The sequence below is a fragment of the Bipolaris zeicola genome (assembly GCF_000523435.1).
Source record: "Bipolaris zeicola 26-R-13 unplaced genomic scaffold scaffold_12, whole genome shotgun sequence".
Taxonomy (NCBI): domain Eukaryota; kingdom Fungi; phylum Ascomycota; class Dothideomycetes; order Pleosporales; family Pleosporaceae; genus Bipolaris; species Bipolaris zeicola.
This window is the reverse complement of record NW_006912061.1, coordinates 126,537-139,947: the sequence shown is the minus strand read 5'-3', so window position 1 is coordinate 139,947 and position 13,411 is coordinate 126,537. Positions and strand designations below refer to the sequence as shown.

Here is a 13,411-nt window from a genome sequence, read left to right as displayed (position 1 = left end):
CATGTGTATTGCACTAAAATCTGCTTCAGAAAAACGGTAGAATTTGAATTACTTTGATCGTTTCGGGTTGTTTGGTATCTCAGATACCCATTGTTAACCCAGCCATGACGCCCTTATCGCCGAATCCATGCTAGTCTGAGGCATTTGCATATGCTCCAAACCCTATTCATAGCCTACCCTGTCCATGATGAGCAACTCGTAGATCCATGCTCTATCGTGTATCGCTTTGTTCAGCCTAGACGTCTTGTGTGAAGGAAAAAGAAGGCCGTTACAGGCCCATTTGTCACAGCTGTGCAGCCGCACCTTGAACGCCTTCCTGAAGCTCCATGTCATCGTCATCATCGTCGTCTTCTAATTCCTCGTCCTCTTCCTCGAATCCAGTTTCCATCTTCAGCGCCTTCAGTCTATCCTTCATTTCCTCCTTTTTGTCCGATTGCCACCGTGCCAGCGCTGCTGCGGAGTGCACCTTGAAGCCGAAGACACGGGGCTCGTATCGTCGCTGTGTTTTCGGGGGAAGCATCGCGGGGTAGACTTGGAACAAGATGTTGTGGAACGAGGTGCCAAAGTATGCGCCGTCAATAATGGCATGGCGCGAGGACTTTGGGTTGTAGAGGTCCTCGCAACGGGCGCAGTAAAGCTTTACGGGCGAGGCATTGGGCACGTCGGATTGACCCATTGGAAGGAGGGGTTGTGATTCGCACATTACGCGTGGGCATTTGCCAAAGTCAGACTTTTTGAACTTTTCGAGCTATGGTATTTTGTTAGTATAGGCGCTGAGCCGGAGCATGACATGCGTCCGCAGACAAGACACGTACCATCTTTGCCAGACCTCTAGTCGTGACAATGTACCTAGCGTGCACCAGACCGTACAGATGCCGCGCCGATTTTTCAATCTGTTCCCGCATATCATCGTCGCAGTCAAAGTCGAAGACGTCGGTTACAAGGTCCAGCGCATATTGGTAGTATTGGACCTCGGTATTCAGACCCGTGAGGTTGAAGCGGTCGGTAAGGTATTCCTCGTCAATTTCGCAAAAGTACTCGTTTCCTCGTGAGGATATAAACTACACAAGTATTAGTCCGGGTTTGAACACATCTAAATTGCCTCTACATCTCTATGATCCCGCCAATAGTCCAGCCACCAGTGAGACCTAAGGAGCAGGAGGGGGTCCCAGTCCGCCGCAAAGAAGTCGTTGTTGAAGTCGTCAATAGGGTGAAGGCACTGGTATGCTGCAAGGTAGCCCTTGAAGGCGCAAGGGTTACTGGTGTATGATCAGACGTGACCTTGCAGTGAAGGACAAGCGAATGAGCCATACCATGCAAGCAGCACCTTTTTGGGCCACCCATACATGTACACAATAGTCATGTCTGACGGTATATATCATGCTACGCAAGCAATACCAGAGCCGAAAGTAGAGGAGGTGTCCATGTACCTACCCAATCTCGCCAATAGCTTGTATAGTCGCTGTCTGTCTCGCTGTTGAAGTCGTCCATGGTGCGCTTGCTGTCGGCAGGTTGCCTAAAGGGGAGTGACGGGTGCTGGTGAGTGCTGTTTGTAGGGTGCGACCACCAACGAGGTGGGGCAGTGCGATCGGGCGCGAACACAAACACGGGTCGGGACGCGGTGACGAGTGAATTGCGCGCCGACCTAGTGGGATGGGAGTTGCATGTGCATCCCACTCTGAATCTTTGTTTCTCCGCTCCGGTCACGCTAGTCGTCTCGACTCGACCCCTAAGCGACCCCGGACTCGCCCCACCCGGCTCGAAGCCGCGGCAACTGCGTACGATCCCTCCCTTGTTTGGACGTACAGGACCCGTTTGAACATTGTGCACAAGCTGAGAAGTTTACGATTGAATCGTGTCTAATCTAGATGTCTCTAAACTGCTCTTTCTTTCTTTCTCTCAAACCATACTAAGACTGTTTACTGTATGCTCAGATTGCCAGGCGCCCGAGTAATAGCCAGTACGGTTAGCTTTCATTCACTACAAGTTTGACAACTAGCATGCAATTCATAGTGGTGGAGTTTGGAAGTTGACGAAGTCTGAAGAAATCCAAGAGTAGTGCCTTCCTGCCACCCATCAGTTACACTCATGTGCGGTCTCCAATCAGTCCCACTTGAGATTATCAATTGCTCTCCGGATATGTTGCGCTCCCAAAGCCTCACAGCCTTGTGAAACATGGCACTCTTCTCTTCCACCATGTAACTGTATCATCTCATCAACCCAAGAGTGTCGGTCCTTGTGCCACTCCTCTTGTCTCATTTCGCTCTTCTTCACTAGGTCTAGCAGTGGCCATGGATTGCTTCCTCTTCCGTACACTTCTGTCTTGAGCGCAGTCTTTACTAGACGCCGCCAGTCCTTGGGTTCCAATTCAATATTGAAGCCCATTGGGCAGTCTGCGGTTCCAGTATGTAGGTGGGACAAGGCAGGGTTATTGTCACCAATCCGATATGGCTTTCTCTGACCGGCTTCTTCCAGGCGAGCAGCTTCGCGGTCGACTTCTAATAGTACCTTGTTGAAGCGTTGGACTATTGCTTTCATCAAAGAAACAATGGATTGTATATTTTGTATCGCGTTGAAGGGCTCCTTGGGACACTGTGGACAGCTGATTATGTTGGCCAATGCAGACATGGCATTTCTCAAGGGTATGACGACTTGGGGAAAGTCGAAGGCTGTGACAGCTTGTAGTTCAGTAAGTACCATCCACGTTGTTGTGATGCAGGTACATGGCCCTGCAATCTGTTGGTTTGATAGGGGTTGATTGATGTTGTTGGTTAACGTGTCAGGTTGCAGTTCCCACAATGATGGGTCAATTGCCGGCTCCAAATGAGACCTGAGCTTCTTTAGTGTGTTGGTGGGTGTTTAGACAGAGGGCACATACGCGGAGTTGGACCCAGGTGGTATTCCCAACTGGTCAGAGAGACTGGGGTCAAATTGCCCTGGCGTCAAAGCCTCATGTCCTGATGACTCGTTTGAAGAGTAGGTATCTTGAAGGAGCGGTGGTGAGTTTAAGCCATCGAAATCAGAACGATTTTGCATCTCAGAAAAACTATTCATAATGTTTGTGTTTTCATTCGGCCCTTGGACGAATGTGGCAGATTCGTCTGCCTCGCCTTCTCTCCTCCTCTTCCTAGGTCGGCCCATCTGTTTCTGAGGCGAGTAAACGCAACCTATCTGCTCTCTTGTGCAACGAAGACATTTTGGCATGTCACCCGAGCACTTCAACTTTCGTGTCCCTGGGTGTTGTTGAGATGCGTAAGGCTAATGTGGGAGCCTAGCTCGAGGTACTCACTGCACTCATCGCAAGCCGCGTGTAACTTTTCGGCAGCTCGCACCGGCCCTTGACCTGATAGCATGATGCAACCTCACGGAGGGTTACTCGGAGACAAATGGCGGCTTCCCTAAAAGGAGACTGGCTCAGTACCGTCGTGTATTGTAGTTCTGAGTGTTAGTCGCTACATGCCAAGGCAAGCCAAGGTAAGCTTTCATGATGTGGAGACGCAATTATTTCCATGCACTCTCACGTGCAGATGACTGCAACGGACGCAGGAAGACATGCGCCCCACTTAATGACGGCATGTAGATTGCATGCTGTCTATCTGCACGACGAGCGTTGTGTAGCGCTCATGTGTCCATGAACGAACGGGATACTAAGAAAGCGAGGCAAGTCCGGCGATGTGACTAAGGGGTTCCTCGTCAAGCATGATCATGCGGGGACAAGAGGCCTTGAGCAGAGCCAAGTCGTGGAGTCGAAGTGCTTGTGGGTATCCGCGGCCGTGGAGGACTTGGGCAGTGCATTTGGATTCAGGGGCGCGCGGTGAAGTGGGGATTTTGCTGTTCAATATTCCAGATTGCTGTCGGCCGGCGATGCAGGTTACGGATAGAGGGGGTAGACAGCACAGCGCGTGAAGCGAGGGCAGTGGTGGTGGCAGAGGGAACCAGTCGCAAGTGAGAGGCAGCATGTGACAGGGATGCCGCTGAGCCGCCTATCGGTATTGGAGCGGCTGAATACGGGGGTCTACGTATCGATAAGAGGCCCGAGTGCCATGCTCACATTCCATTTGCAGGCCGGCTGCGTACGTAAAGACATTTGATCCGACGAGCTGGATGTCCAAGCCAGCAAACATAGTTTCACCTTTGTCTTCACCGCTCTTGAAACAACTTGCTTCCCCGCTGCACCGGGTCCTCCAACTGCGCAGAAATGCGCCTGGGCACACGCTGAAGCCTGGACAGACGACACCAATGAGTCGACATGGAACTGAGAGAGCGCATACCGCGCATCCACCAATATGCAATTGATGAAAAGGGCGCAGCACCTAAGCCTCCCCCAGCCCTCTCGCCCGCGTCAGGTTGGCCTTTTGGTAATCATCCCAAGCGGCTTCGGCGCGCAGCTGACATGGGGGACCCCATGTAACATGCTGCGCGCCCTACTGGTACAAGCGCACAAATGCTGATGCCTGAAATTCACTGCAGTGCGAGTCGCCGCACTCGTGGCGCCCAAGTCCAAGTCGCAAGCATCGCCTCAATGGGTTGAGTAGTGTAGGTGATGAGCTGCTGCTGCCAGCAGAAGCGGATGCACAGGGCCTCGTGCTCTGTGTAGTAGGTGTGTTGTCCATATCAATGAGGCCGTTCAAGAGATGCGACGCATCCACCGAGTGCGCCGTGTCGCAAAGGGCCAGCTTCCGGCCGCCTAATTGGGAGCTAGGGCTGATGGAGGAGGGTGCGGCGGGGCGAGGCTATTGGCTAAGGGGTATTGGCGCTGCTGCAGCATTTGTGAGTCACAGGTCGGGCCTTTGTGAAGCCGCGCTCGCTTCCAAACACTTTTAACCCCCCCACTTCCCTCGCTGCCTGAAATTCTGCTCTCTCTTACTCACCACATCCACAACTACAAGCATCACACACACACAAGACAGTCATCCATAATGGCTGCCTTTTAGCTTCCCCCCGCGTCTCGCAGTCGACTCACAGCCGACACCTTGGATCCCGCCACCATACCCACTTTCCCCATTCAATCCACAACCTCAGAGTCTTCCTTTTTGGAACCTCTGAACTCAAGTCTAGCTTCGTGCAGCTTTAGTTCGCCGTCTTCCTCCCCGTTCGACTTCACGTCGTCCACCACGGCTTCCCAACAGTCAACATGGCTTTCCTCACCAGCTCCCAACGCCTCTCGGCAACCATTGAATACGAGTCAACCCGCATTCGCGCATCGTCAGCCGGACTTTGTCCTCTACGATCAACCAGCTCCGGTCTCCCATCGGCCTCAGCGAGCACCCAGCGCTCCTCAGAATACGTTTAACAACGGCCAGCACTTCTACGCAAATTCTGCCCCGTCATCCACTACAGAATTCCAACAGCCACGGTTACGCCAGCGTCCCCCAGTCCCCCTGTTTTCCAGCTCTAGCAACAACATTCCTCAACTCCACAACGCCACAAACATGGCAGGTACGGTGCATCCTCTATGTGCTCTCGACTCCGAGCTCACCATGCCGGCAGACTTGAACAGCAACAACTCCTTTGACTCGGGCGCAAGCCTGATGTCCAACTTCAACAACGGAGGCTTTTCTCTGGACTCGGTGTCCGCATTCACGGCGATCAACGATCCTTCTGTTGCCGCCGGGTCTACGCGCACCGTGTCCCCCAAGGACATCTTCAATGATGCCTTTGGGTCTGCGCCCCCATCTACGGCGTTCACAAACTTGACCTCTCCCGATATCGGTGACTCCCCCTTCATCAACGATAGCTTCGAGTGCTCCCCCATGTTCAACGGCGAGCCCAACATGACCGACACAAGCGATTGGTTCTCCCTGTTCCCCGAGCAGGAGACCAAGGTTCCTGATAATGTGTATGCGCCTGCCATCTCCATGCCTTTGGAGCGCACTATCAGCAGCCAGTCTATGGAGCGATCTGGTTCTTCCAGCACCGGCTCCCCCATCGTTTTGGACAGCTACACTCGAAGGAAGTCATCTGTTACCAACTCACCTGCCATCAACGGCGTCAGCAAGTCTCGTCGGCGAAAGGGTCCTCTGCCAAGCATCACGGTAGACCCCAATGACAAGGTCGCTTTGAAGCGAGCACGCAATACGCTTGCTGCTCGTGAGTCTCGTCAGCGCAAGTTTGATCATGTCAGCACCCTCGAGCAGCGCAACTCTGAGCTGCAGGCTGAGGTTGAAAAATGGAAGAGCATTGCTATGGCTCATGGATACAGCGGACAATGAATGTCCTCGTCTCTCTCATATGGTCCCCCAGTGGTCGTTAGGAGCTGGTGAAGAACCAGCCTTGCCTTTCGGCAAAAGTTTTTCTTTCTCGTTGCTTCTTCGCGACTCCCTTCTTTGGCTTCTCTCGCGGTCGTATCACCTACGGTTTGTGTTTACGCGCCTTGTGCTTATGTTTTTGACGCCGGTGTGCAGTCTCCCCGATGTGGTTTTAGATTGACTCCGCCTGGCGGGAGTGGTAATGTGGTGCTGACGATGTTTCGGTTTCTCGACCAGTTTGTTAGTGAGAATGTTTTCGTGCTCTAGTATATGCGATAGTCTCCTTATAAACAACTATTCTTTATCAATGACTCTTACTGCATTCGATGTATCATGGTGATGCCTGGTGTTTCTTATGACTCTTGTGCCGCCAAGCGTGACTTTACCGGCACATGAGTGGTTGATGTGTCACGGCAGTCACGCTGAGCAGGTTTGGACTCTAATGTTTATGATTCACAGTACGACACGTAAGTTTCATGTCCAGTCCTACATAGGGTGCACATTCGCCATGGCGGTAAGATGAGCTGTAGACTCTGATGGATGGGTGTGTGACTCTGAGAAGTTTTTTTCCTGTGGCTACGGAGCTCAATGCTTACAGGATGACTCTTCACTCATGCAGGCCACTCAAGCCATACGGAACGCCAAACCCTATCCTTCCGCTTTCATCTTCAGAAGAGCTAATGTCCATCTGTTTGCTTGGATGTGTTGTGTCCGCTGGTTTTAATCGTCTTGCGCTGGCCTATAGATCTAGCGTTTTGGCTCCATTGCCGCAACTCACATCTGATCAATTCTCAGATGATACAAGAGGCCCATCCGTTGTAAGAAGAAGAAGAAGAAGAAGAAGAAGAAGAAATAATAATATCGGAAACAAGGAATCACATTGGAAATACACCCGTAGTGATTTCCGTGCTCCTGATATGTCGCCCTCGAGAGAACTCCACAAAAGTAACCCATACATGTCACAACAGCCTATACAGCACATACCGTTATGACTATCCTCATAACATCCTATGCTATTTAGGCTCTTGTTTAGAAAGCCGTCTCCTTATTACCGGAGTTATTATCCTGCTTAACCTGCTATATTTGCAGCCTTCTGGGTATAGAGAAAAAAAAGACACTTGCCATTGCATACCTCTTGATTAAAACACTGCAGCCTACTATGAAAAATCATCATACAGAGGTACAAAACTAGGAAGTCTGAGAAACATCCGTAGTTACAAAGTGTTTGGTATACTGTGTATCATGTTCTAATCGTTTGGCAAAAAATATGGGAAGAAAGTCGGCATAATCCACAGTTCACTATTGCCAAGCCCAGCTACCTACAACACCCTTTTCCCCTTCCTTAAAAAAATCCAGAAGAGTAACCTTGTAGAATTGAAGAGCAAAAGAAAATGTTCATCCTAGTAAGCGTTTGAAGTTTCAAACACCGAAAAAGGACAAAAAAAAAAAGAATGTTGACAAGAGTGGGATTCGACTGGAAGTTATTAGAACATGATCGGAAAAACCAACTTGGAAGATTTAAACTTACACCCACGCCCGTGAAGACTGCGGAGGATGTTTAGAACGAACCTAAACGCAGCGCCTTAGACCACTCGGCCATCTTGCCTTTGTAAGCTTGATGAATACCTGGCTCTTTTGACGTATTATATACTCTAACAAAAAAGCAAGGGGCTTTCAATATGACTAGCAATGCTCCTCTCCAAGTTTATGACTAGCCCATTCCTTCTACAATTTAGGCCGAATCTATGCGTCTTTTTTGCACTTACAGAAAGTGCGGGGCTGGCACTACTTAGCGAAATGCCCCGCTCTGCTCCGAGGCCGGGTCCAAGACGACTCACACTCAACCACGTCTGTCATTCACGTGAGGTCCAAGGAGTCCCGTTTCTTTTTAGCATTTTTAAATTGGCATAGACTTTCCTGTTAGATATAACGGTCGCTGTTCCTCAATACACTGCGGCATTCACATCGGCACTAATCTCCCTTTCTACTAGTTTGGCGACGACGACAACGACGACAATAAGTATGTACAACCTCTTACACTATCTTCAAATAAGAAGAATTTACCCAAGAAAAAGAAGGAAAAACAAAACAAAACTCTAGAGCCAACAAGCAACTATGCCAATGCAACCAGACGATCTCTTACTCTCCGTAAGTCGCCATTCACACATTCAGTAACTAGCCACAACAAAATTTTTCTATGGAATACTCTCATTCCAGAACATAACCATCTCACTACTATATCCTATTTACCACTAACACCGTCCAAGCTTCAAAGCTCGCTCCGCAACGCACTAGCAACATTCGGGCCAAGCAGCACTCAGTACCGCAACATCAAGCTTATAGTAGACGAGTACGCGGCGAATCTTGCGATGCAGGGGTTGTCGATAGGTTCGAGTGAGACATGTCAGGGCGAAGAGGTTATGCAGACGAATTGAGGGATTATGTGGATTGAAAGGGACTGTATACTCAACTAGTAGGATTCGTTAGGGGGAGGCGAGAGTGCAGGTTTTAGATGCGGAGGGTTCTGATACGAGAATGTGAAGAAGCGGATCATAAAGGGGAGAGCGTTTGAACTGGGTGAAGCTTCGAATGGCCATTGCAGTAAAGAATTTACTGCCGTAGAAGGTGCAGCACGGGTACCCCCGAGTATTGGTTGAGCAAATATCAAGGCTTCGAAGCCAAGTTGTATCCCTAATCTAGTAGAGGTGCCTCGAATCAATCCTACTTAATTCCAATAGACTGTCTTAAGTATTTTAATACGCTAAACATGATCTTGACGTCGTGAACTCGAGACTGCGACATGCCACTCCTATGTCCCTGTTCTATCGAGCGCTTTGTCTAGGCCCAACTATCGTATAACACCGGCGAAAACACACCTGCTCCCATAATGAACTCTACACATCTTCCAGTTCTAGCAACTCCTCCCTTTCGAGTCTCCCGGTTTTCGCCAGTTTTTCCCTCATCTCTCTACCTCATTCCATATTTGTACCTCCTGTGACCCTCTCCCTCTGATCATGGTTATCTTAAACTCGGATGTTGCTCTCTAAGAACTTCTCTAAATTCGGTGCGAGGCTGGAAGAAGGCAGGGTTTTATGAGATCGTGTCCAGACGCTATGTTGCCAAACCAGGGTGGGCTGCTCCCTGTGTAGGTAGTTGCTGTGAGACAAGCAAACCACATTTGAGTAGAAAAGACATATGGTGAGTCGCCATACACCGAATATGCTGTGTTTCGCATGCATACCCGAGTTTCGTAAGTACGTGCAGGGAGACCCGGGCAAACTCGAAGATGCAAAATGCTGAAAATTGGCTTTGCTGTTCCAGGGCTAGGTCTCTGTCGATGCCGCTCTGCGGATATCAGGTTTCTTCGAGAGGTGTTTTGGTCTCCGGGAGAAATTGTCTTCATCCGTCTCTTCTTATTTGGATGCTCAGAAAAAGACGGCCCTTCATCCAGCTAGCCCAGCCATCATTGTCCGACATAGCCATTGTTGAAAGCATCCAGAGAGATCAGCACTACACTCGGAATCCCTTTTCTGTACAACAAGAGTGTTATGAGCTCATGTCGACGGGCCTGCTTGAACACCTCCATAACCTCCTCTGGGTCCAAAACCCCGTCCACCGCCTCGTGCAGGCCCTTGGGGTTGGCGGACTGGCTTCTCTTGTGTACCCGGCGTTGATGGACGACTGATACCAGACTCCTTCTTCTGGCCATGCATTGAGCCAGGCTTCGGAGTGTAGCTTGGGTCGAAGAGCTGGCGTGCAGGAGCTGCTGCTCGTGCGGGGGATTGCTCGTTGCTCGATCTAGGCTGACTGTCCTTGCCACCACGTCCTCGGCCTTTTCCTCTTGTGGGCCTGTTCGGGGAGTTGTTGCGCGAGTCCTCTGCAGCTGAGGCAGCTGGCGAGCCAAAGATGCGTTCACGCGCTTCAGCATACTTTCGCTCCTTCTCTGCTCGTTCCCTCTGCGCACGTGCTTTACGCTCTTCGAAATCTGCTTCGGCCTTCTTTTTGCGTTCTTCTTCGCTGTCGTCGTCTTCGAGGCTCATACCTGCCATGTTCCGAGAAAGAACCTGGGGGGAGGGCTTGCGGGCGAGCATTGTGACTTTTGGTTTGAAGGTTGCTGCGGCGGGTGCAGGGCGTACTTCGGGGTACCATTGAGGCTCCGGGTTTTCGCTTATCCGCAGTCGTCAGCTCGGGACGTAATGAAGGAGAAGGGAGGGGTGGCATACGCGGCTTGCCAAAGCTGCTTGTTGAATTCAGCATGCTGGGCTTTGAGTTGTGCCTTTGTGAGTTTTGGCTTCGGTTGCTCTTCGGCTGGCTTTTCCTCTTCTTTCTACAAGGCGTGAGCGAATGAAAGCAGCGAAGAGGGGCACATGTACGTCGGCGAGAGATTCCCAGTCATCATCCCAGGCGTCAGCGAGAGCGTTTTTTGGTGGCATCGTATTTCTGGGCTTGTCCGGTTGTGGCTGTATGAGAAATTTAAAAAAAAAACACGGTGGTGTTGTCGGAAGCTACCTCGGAAGAAGAGGTGAGTCGGTCTGGGGTTATGATGTCGCAGCCCGCCAATATTTCGAGGGTTCCACCGACGACCCTTGTCTGCAGCGGGAGCTAGCCACCACATCCCGCGATTAGATAGCTGTTGAACTATGTCATTTCACTGCTTGCTGCCTCGCACCCTGCATTCACCCTGTGTCGCAAACGCCCTTGCTACAGCTACAATCGGCTTGCAAGCCCAAAATACTCACCGAAATGTCTGGTAAGTTTTACTCTGTCAACACCAACCAATATGGAGTCCAAGCGACCACGCATGGAGCTCACGCCCCCATCAGACCGCGATGGAGACTCCACCATGCACTCTTCCCCCCGCAATGCCTCGGACGACGAAATGTTCCCCGATGAGGCGCTTCCAAACAACCCAGCTACGCCACATAACGCAAATATTGCTGCCGTAAACGAAATCTCGCCGCCAAACTCCCAGTCCCAGACTCGCGAGACATTGGGTGTAAACTCCAACGGCAAGCGCCCATTGTCTGGTGGCACGATGCAGTCCTCGGCAACAAACACCCTGGGCACAAGCGGGACACATACAGATCCTGAGACAGGTTACCAGTGGAGCAAGCAGGAGGATCAGCCGGGCTACGAGTGGATGAACACAAGGGCGAGGGAGGAGGAAAACAGAGCACTCGACAACATTGTTGACAAGGGATATATGATCAAACGTGAGTGACATTCCCTTTCGTGTATTCTTTCCGGAGAAGGAAAAGTTGGCTGACATCTAGGTAGTGCGGTACGGTGATCCTCTAGATGCGAGCGTGGCCGCGAAGGCGAAGCGCTGAAAGGAGAGGCTGGAGGGTCGTACTGCTTAATGAGGTGAACATACTAGCGAATTATGGTTATACAACGTACGAAAGGCAAAGGCTCTATGGCATTAGAACAACGCACCATGTATGACATGTCCAAGCGTGTTGTTGGGTATCGAACCGTACATACAAGTTATACGAAGCATCTTTGTGGGAGCAGGTGCATCGCGCACCCGGATAGCTCTGTGCTTCCATTCATGAATAAACATCAATGCTCAACTCTGTTCCGCCAAAACGCCCTTTCCATGCAGTGATATCTCAGTACCCGTACGAAAAAGCATCGCTCCTCAGTCACTGTCGTTGCCATCTTCGTCGTCGTCATCGTCCTCTCTGCTCTCCTTCTCTTCGAGCGGATCCTCTACCAAGCGCTCCTCTTCGACCTCCTCTTCAATCTCATCATCCTCGACTTCCTCGTCCTCAATGTCTGCTGTCTCATCCCCCTCTTCTTCCGTGACATCTCCCTCGGCATTGTCCCCGCTCTCTCTCCTTGCCCTCTTCGCTGCCCTCTCTCCATCATCATCCACCTCTTCCATGACGACATCCCCATCCGCTGTTGGTTTTGTAGGCGTCGATTCTGTTGCACCTCCGGTTGACGACGATGCCTTCTTCTCCTCACGGACTTTTTTCCTATAAGTGTTCCGCTTATCGGCTTGTATGCTCGTGAACTTTGTGACTTCGGCTTCAAGACGGGGCAACATGAAGGCGAATTCGAGTTCTTGCATGGCATCGAAGACATCCTTGGGCATGACGGTTTTCTTGCCGTTGCTGAGGGCTTTCTCGGCGGCGCTATCAAACAGCCCATTGTTAGTGCTGGTTCAGCAGTATAGAAGATGGCTCGGCGCATGCGACACTGAGCATGATAGCGGAGCGTAGGCAGACATACCATGATGTAATGTAGTTGACGAACACGGTTGCACTCTTGCTCATGGCAAGTAGCGCATCTTTTTGGATCTGAGTATTCGGCGGCAGCACCCCCTTAGCCAGACGCTGCACTATCGATTTGGGCAAGTTCAGATCCTATAGTCGGGTCATCAGCCTTGCGCTCCGATTCTGACTCAGTATGCAGCGCACCTCGACACCCAGACTGTCATCCCGCGGCGCTGATCTTGGTGCTACGGGACTGGGTTCATTTGACACGGCGGATACATTGCTTTTTCTGGGCGGCATTGTCAACTACAAAACACTCGTCAGAAGGAACTAGCGGTTGTGGGCGTGGTGGAGAGGTGTGCGATTGAGGTCGGTATGTTGATTGGAAGTGGATGTGGAGGTGCGAATGCGATAGTTTTAGTGGGACCCTGACGCGTGAGCACGCGTTGAGGTCTGGGCGCGATTCTGGACTTTTGTCGGGAGCGGGACTGTCCGCCAGTGCCAACACTTTAAATGTGGATTGTGAGCCGAATATTCCAATACATTGCCAAGGCTGTTCTGGTTTACGATTCAGCCGGTTTGAATCGCAATTTAATCGTACAAGCGGAAACCTCAGTATCCACATTCAAACGATCTAGGGGTAATCAACTGAGAAGCACACTCAATATCTAATCTTCGTCCTGGGTCCAAGTATGCAGCAGCACAGTGAGCTTTCTAGCATTGTCGGCTTTTTTAATATCTATCTCTACGGCCAGAGTCTAAGGAGATAATCACAACTTGGCCATTTTTGTGGATAGTTCCGTTGTAGCCATTCTAAGCATGTCCTACGAATACACTTGAACTCTGCATAGCACAATGAGCCTACCGCTGTCTAGTTGCAGCTATACCAATGAACTTCTGTTATTTCTGTAGGTTGTATGACGCCCTGTGCAAACTTAGGAT

At 50.8% G+C, this 13,411-nt stretch overlaps 9 protein-coding genes across 9 annotated transcripts; 3 read left to right on the top strand and 6 right to left on the bottom strand.

The window, feature by feature from the left end:
* Positions 1-283: 283 nt before the first annotated feature.
* COCCADRAFT_85141 (uncharacterized protein) lies at positions 284-1,491 on the bottom strand (the record flags this gene model as incomplete). The annotated part of the gene is made up of 3 exons (XM_007709917.1): positions 284-748; positions 816-1,061; positions 1,435-1,491. 3 exons carry the CDS (start codon positions 1,489-1,491, stop codon positions 284-286), a joined length of 768 nt encoding a protein of 255 aa, XP_007708107.1.
* Positions 1,492-2,103: 612 nt separating this feature from the next.
* COCCADRAFT_33156 (uncharacterized protein) lies at positions 2,104-3,353 on the bottom strand (the record flags this gene model as incomplete). The annotated part of the gene is made up of 3 exons (XM_007709869.1): positions 2,104-2,830; positions 2,879-3,233; positions 3,290-3,353. The coding sequence occupies 3 exons, from the start codon at positions 3,351-3,353 to the stop codon at positions 2,104-2,106; spliced, it is 1,146 nt and encodes a 381-aa protein (XP_007708059.1).
* An 896-nt stretch (positions 3,354-4,249) lies between these two features.
* On the top strand, positions 4,250-6,212 carry COCCADRAFT_1494 (uncharacterized protein; the record flags this gene model as incomplete). The annotated part of the gene is made up of 2 exons (XM_007709825.1): positions 4,250-4,346; positions 5,059-6,212. The coding sequence occupies 2 exons, from the start codon at positions 4,250-4,252 to the stop codon at positions 6,210-6,212; spliced, it is 1,251 nt and encodes a 416-aa protein (XP_007708015.1).
* Positions 6,213-7,032: 820 nt separating this feature from the next.
* Positions 7,033-7,206, bottom strand: COCCADRAFT_85095 (uncharacterized protein; the record flags this gene model as incomplete). Its single annotated transcript, XM_007709916.1, has 1 exon — positions 7,033-7,206. The coding sequence occupies one exon, from the start codon at positions 7,204-7,206 to the stop codon at positions 7,033-7,035; it is 174 nt and encodes a 57-aa protein (XP_007708106.1).
* Positions 7,207-7,317: 111 nt separating this feature from the next.
* COCCADRAFT_84938 (uncharacterized protein) lies at positions 7,318-7,470 on the bottom strand (the record flags this gene model as incomplete). The annotated part of the gene is made up of 1 exon (XM_007709915.1): positions 7,318-7,470. A coding segment is annotated over one exon (153 nt), but the record flags the coding sequence as incomplete, so codon positions are not given.
* Positions 7,471-8,363: 893 nt separating this feature from the next.
* On the top strand, positions 8,364-8,683 carry COCCADRAFT_1493 (uncharacterized protein; the record flags this gene model as incomplete). The annotated part of the gene is made up of 2 exons (XM_007709824.1): positions 8,364-8,396; positions 8,516-8,683. 2 exons carry the CDS (start codon positions 8,364-8,366, stop codon positions 8,681-8,683), a joined length of 201 nt encoding a protein of 66 aa, XP_007708014.1.
* A 1,119-nt stretch (positions 8,684-9,802) lies between these two features.
* Positions 9,803-10,681, bottom strand: COCCADRAFT_85072 (uncharacterized protein; the record flags this gene model as incomplete). Its single annotated transcript, XM_007709914.1, has 3 exons — positions 9,803-10,415; positions 10,472-10,575; positions 10,622-10,681. The coding sequence occupies 3 exons, from the start codon at positions 10,679-10,681 to the stop codon at positions 9,803-9,805; spliced, it is 777 nt and encodes a 258-aa protein (XP_007708104.1).
* A 368-nt stretch (positions 10,682-11,049) lies between these two features.
* On the top strand, positions 11,050-11,578 carry COCCADRAFT_85046 (uncharacterized protein; the record flags this gene model as incomplete). Its single annotated transcript, XM_007709913.1, has 2 exons — positions 11,050-11,461; positions 11,526-11,578. The coding sequence occupies 2 exons, from the start codon at positions 11,050-11,052 to the stop codon at positions 11,576-11,578; spliced, it is 465 nt and encodes a 154-aa protein (XP_007708103.1).
* Positions 11,579-11,889: 311 nt separating this feature from the next.
* On the bottom strand, positions 11,890-12,769 carry COCCADRAFT_33151 (uncharacterized protein; the record flags this gene model as incomplete). The annotated part of the gene is made up of 3 exons (XM_007709868.1): positions 11,890-12,388; positions 12,486-12,619; positions 12,674-12,769. The coding sequence occupies 3 exons, from the start codon at positions 12,767-12,769 to the stop codon at positions 11,890-11,892; spliced, it is 729 nt and encodes a 242-aa protein (XP_007708058.1).
* Positions 12,770-13,411: the final 642 nt, after the last annotated feature.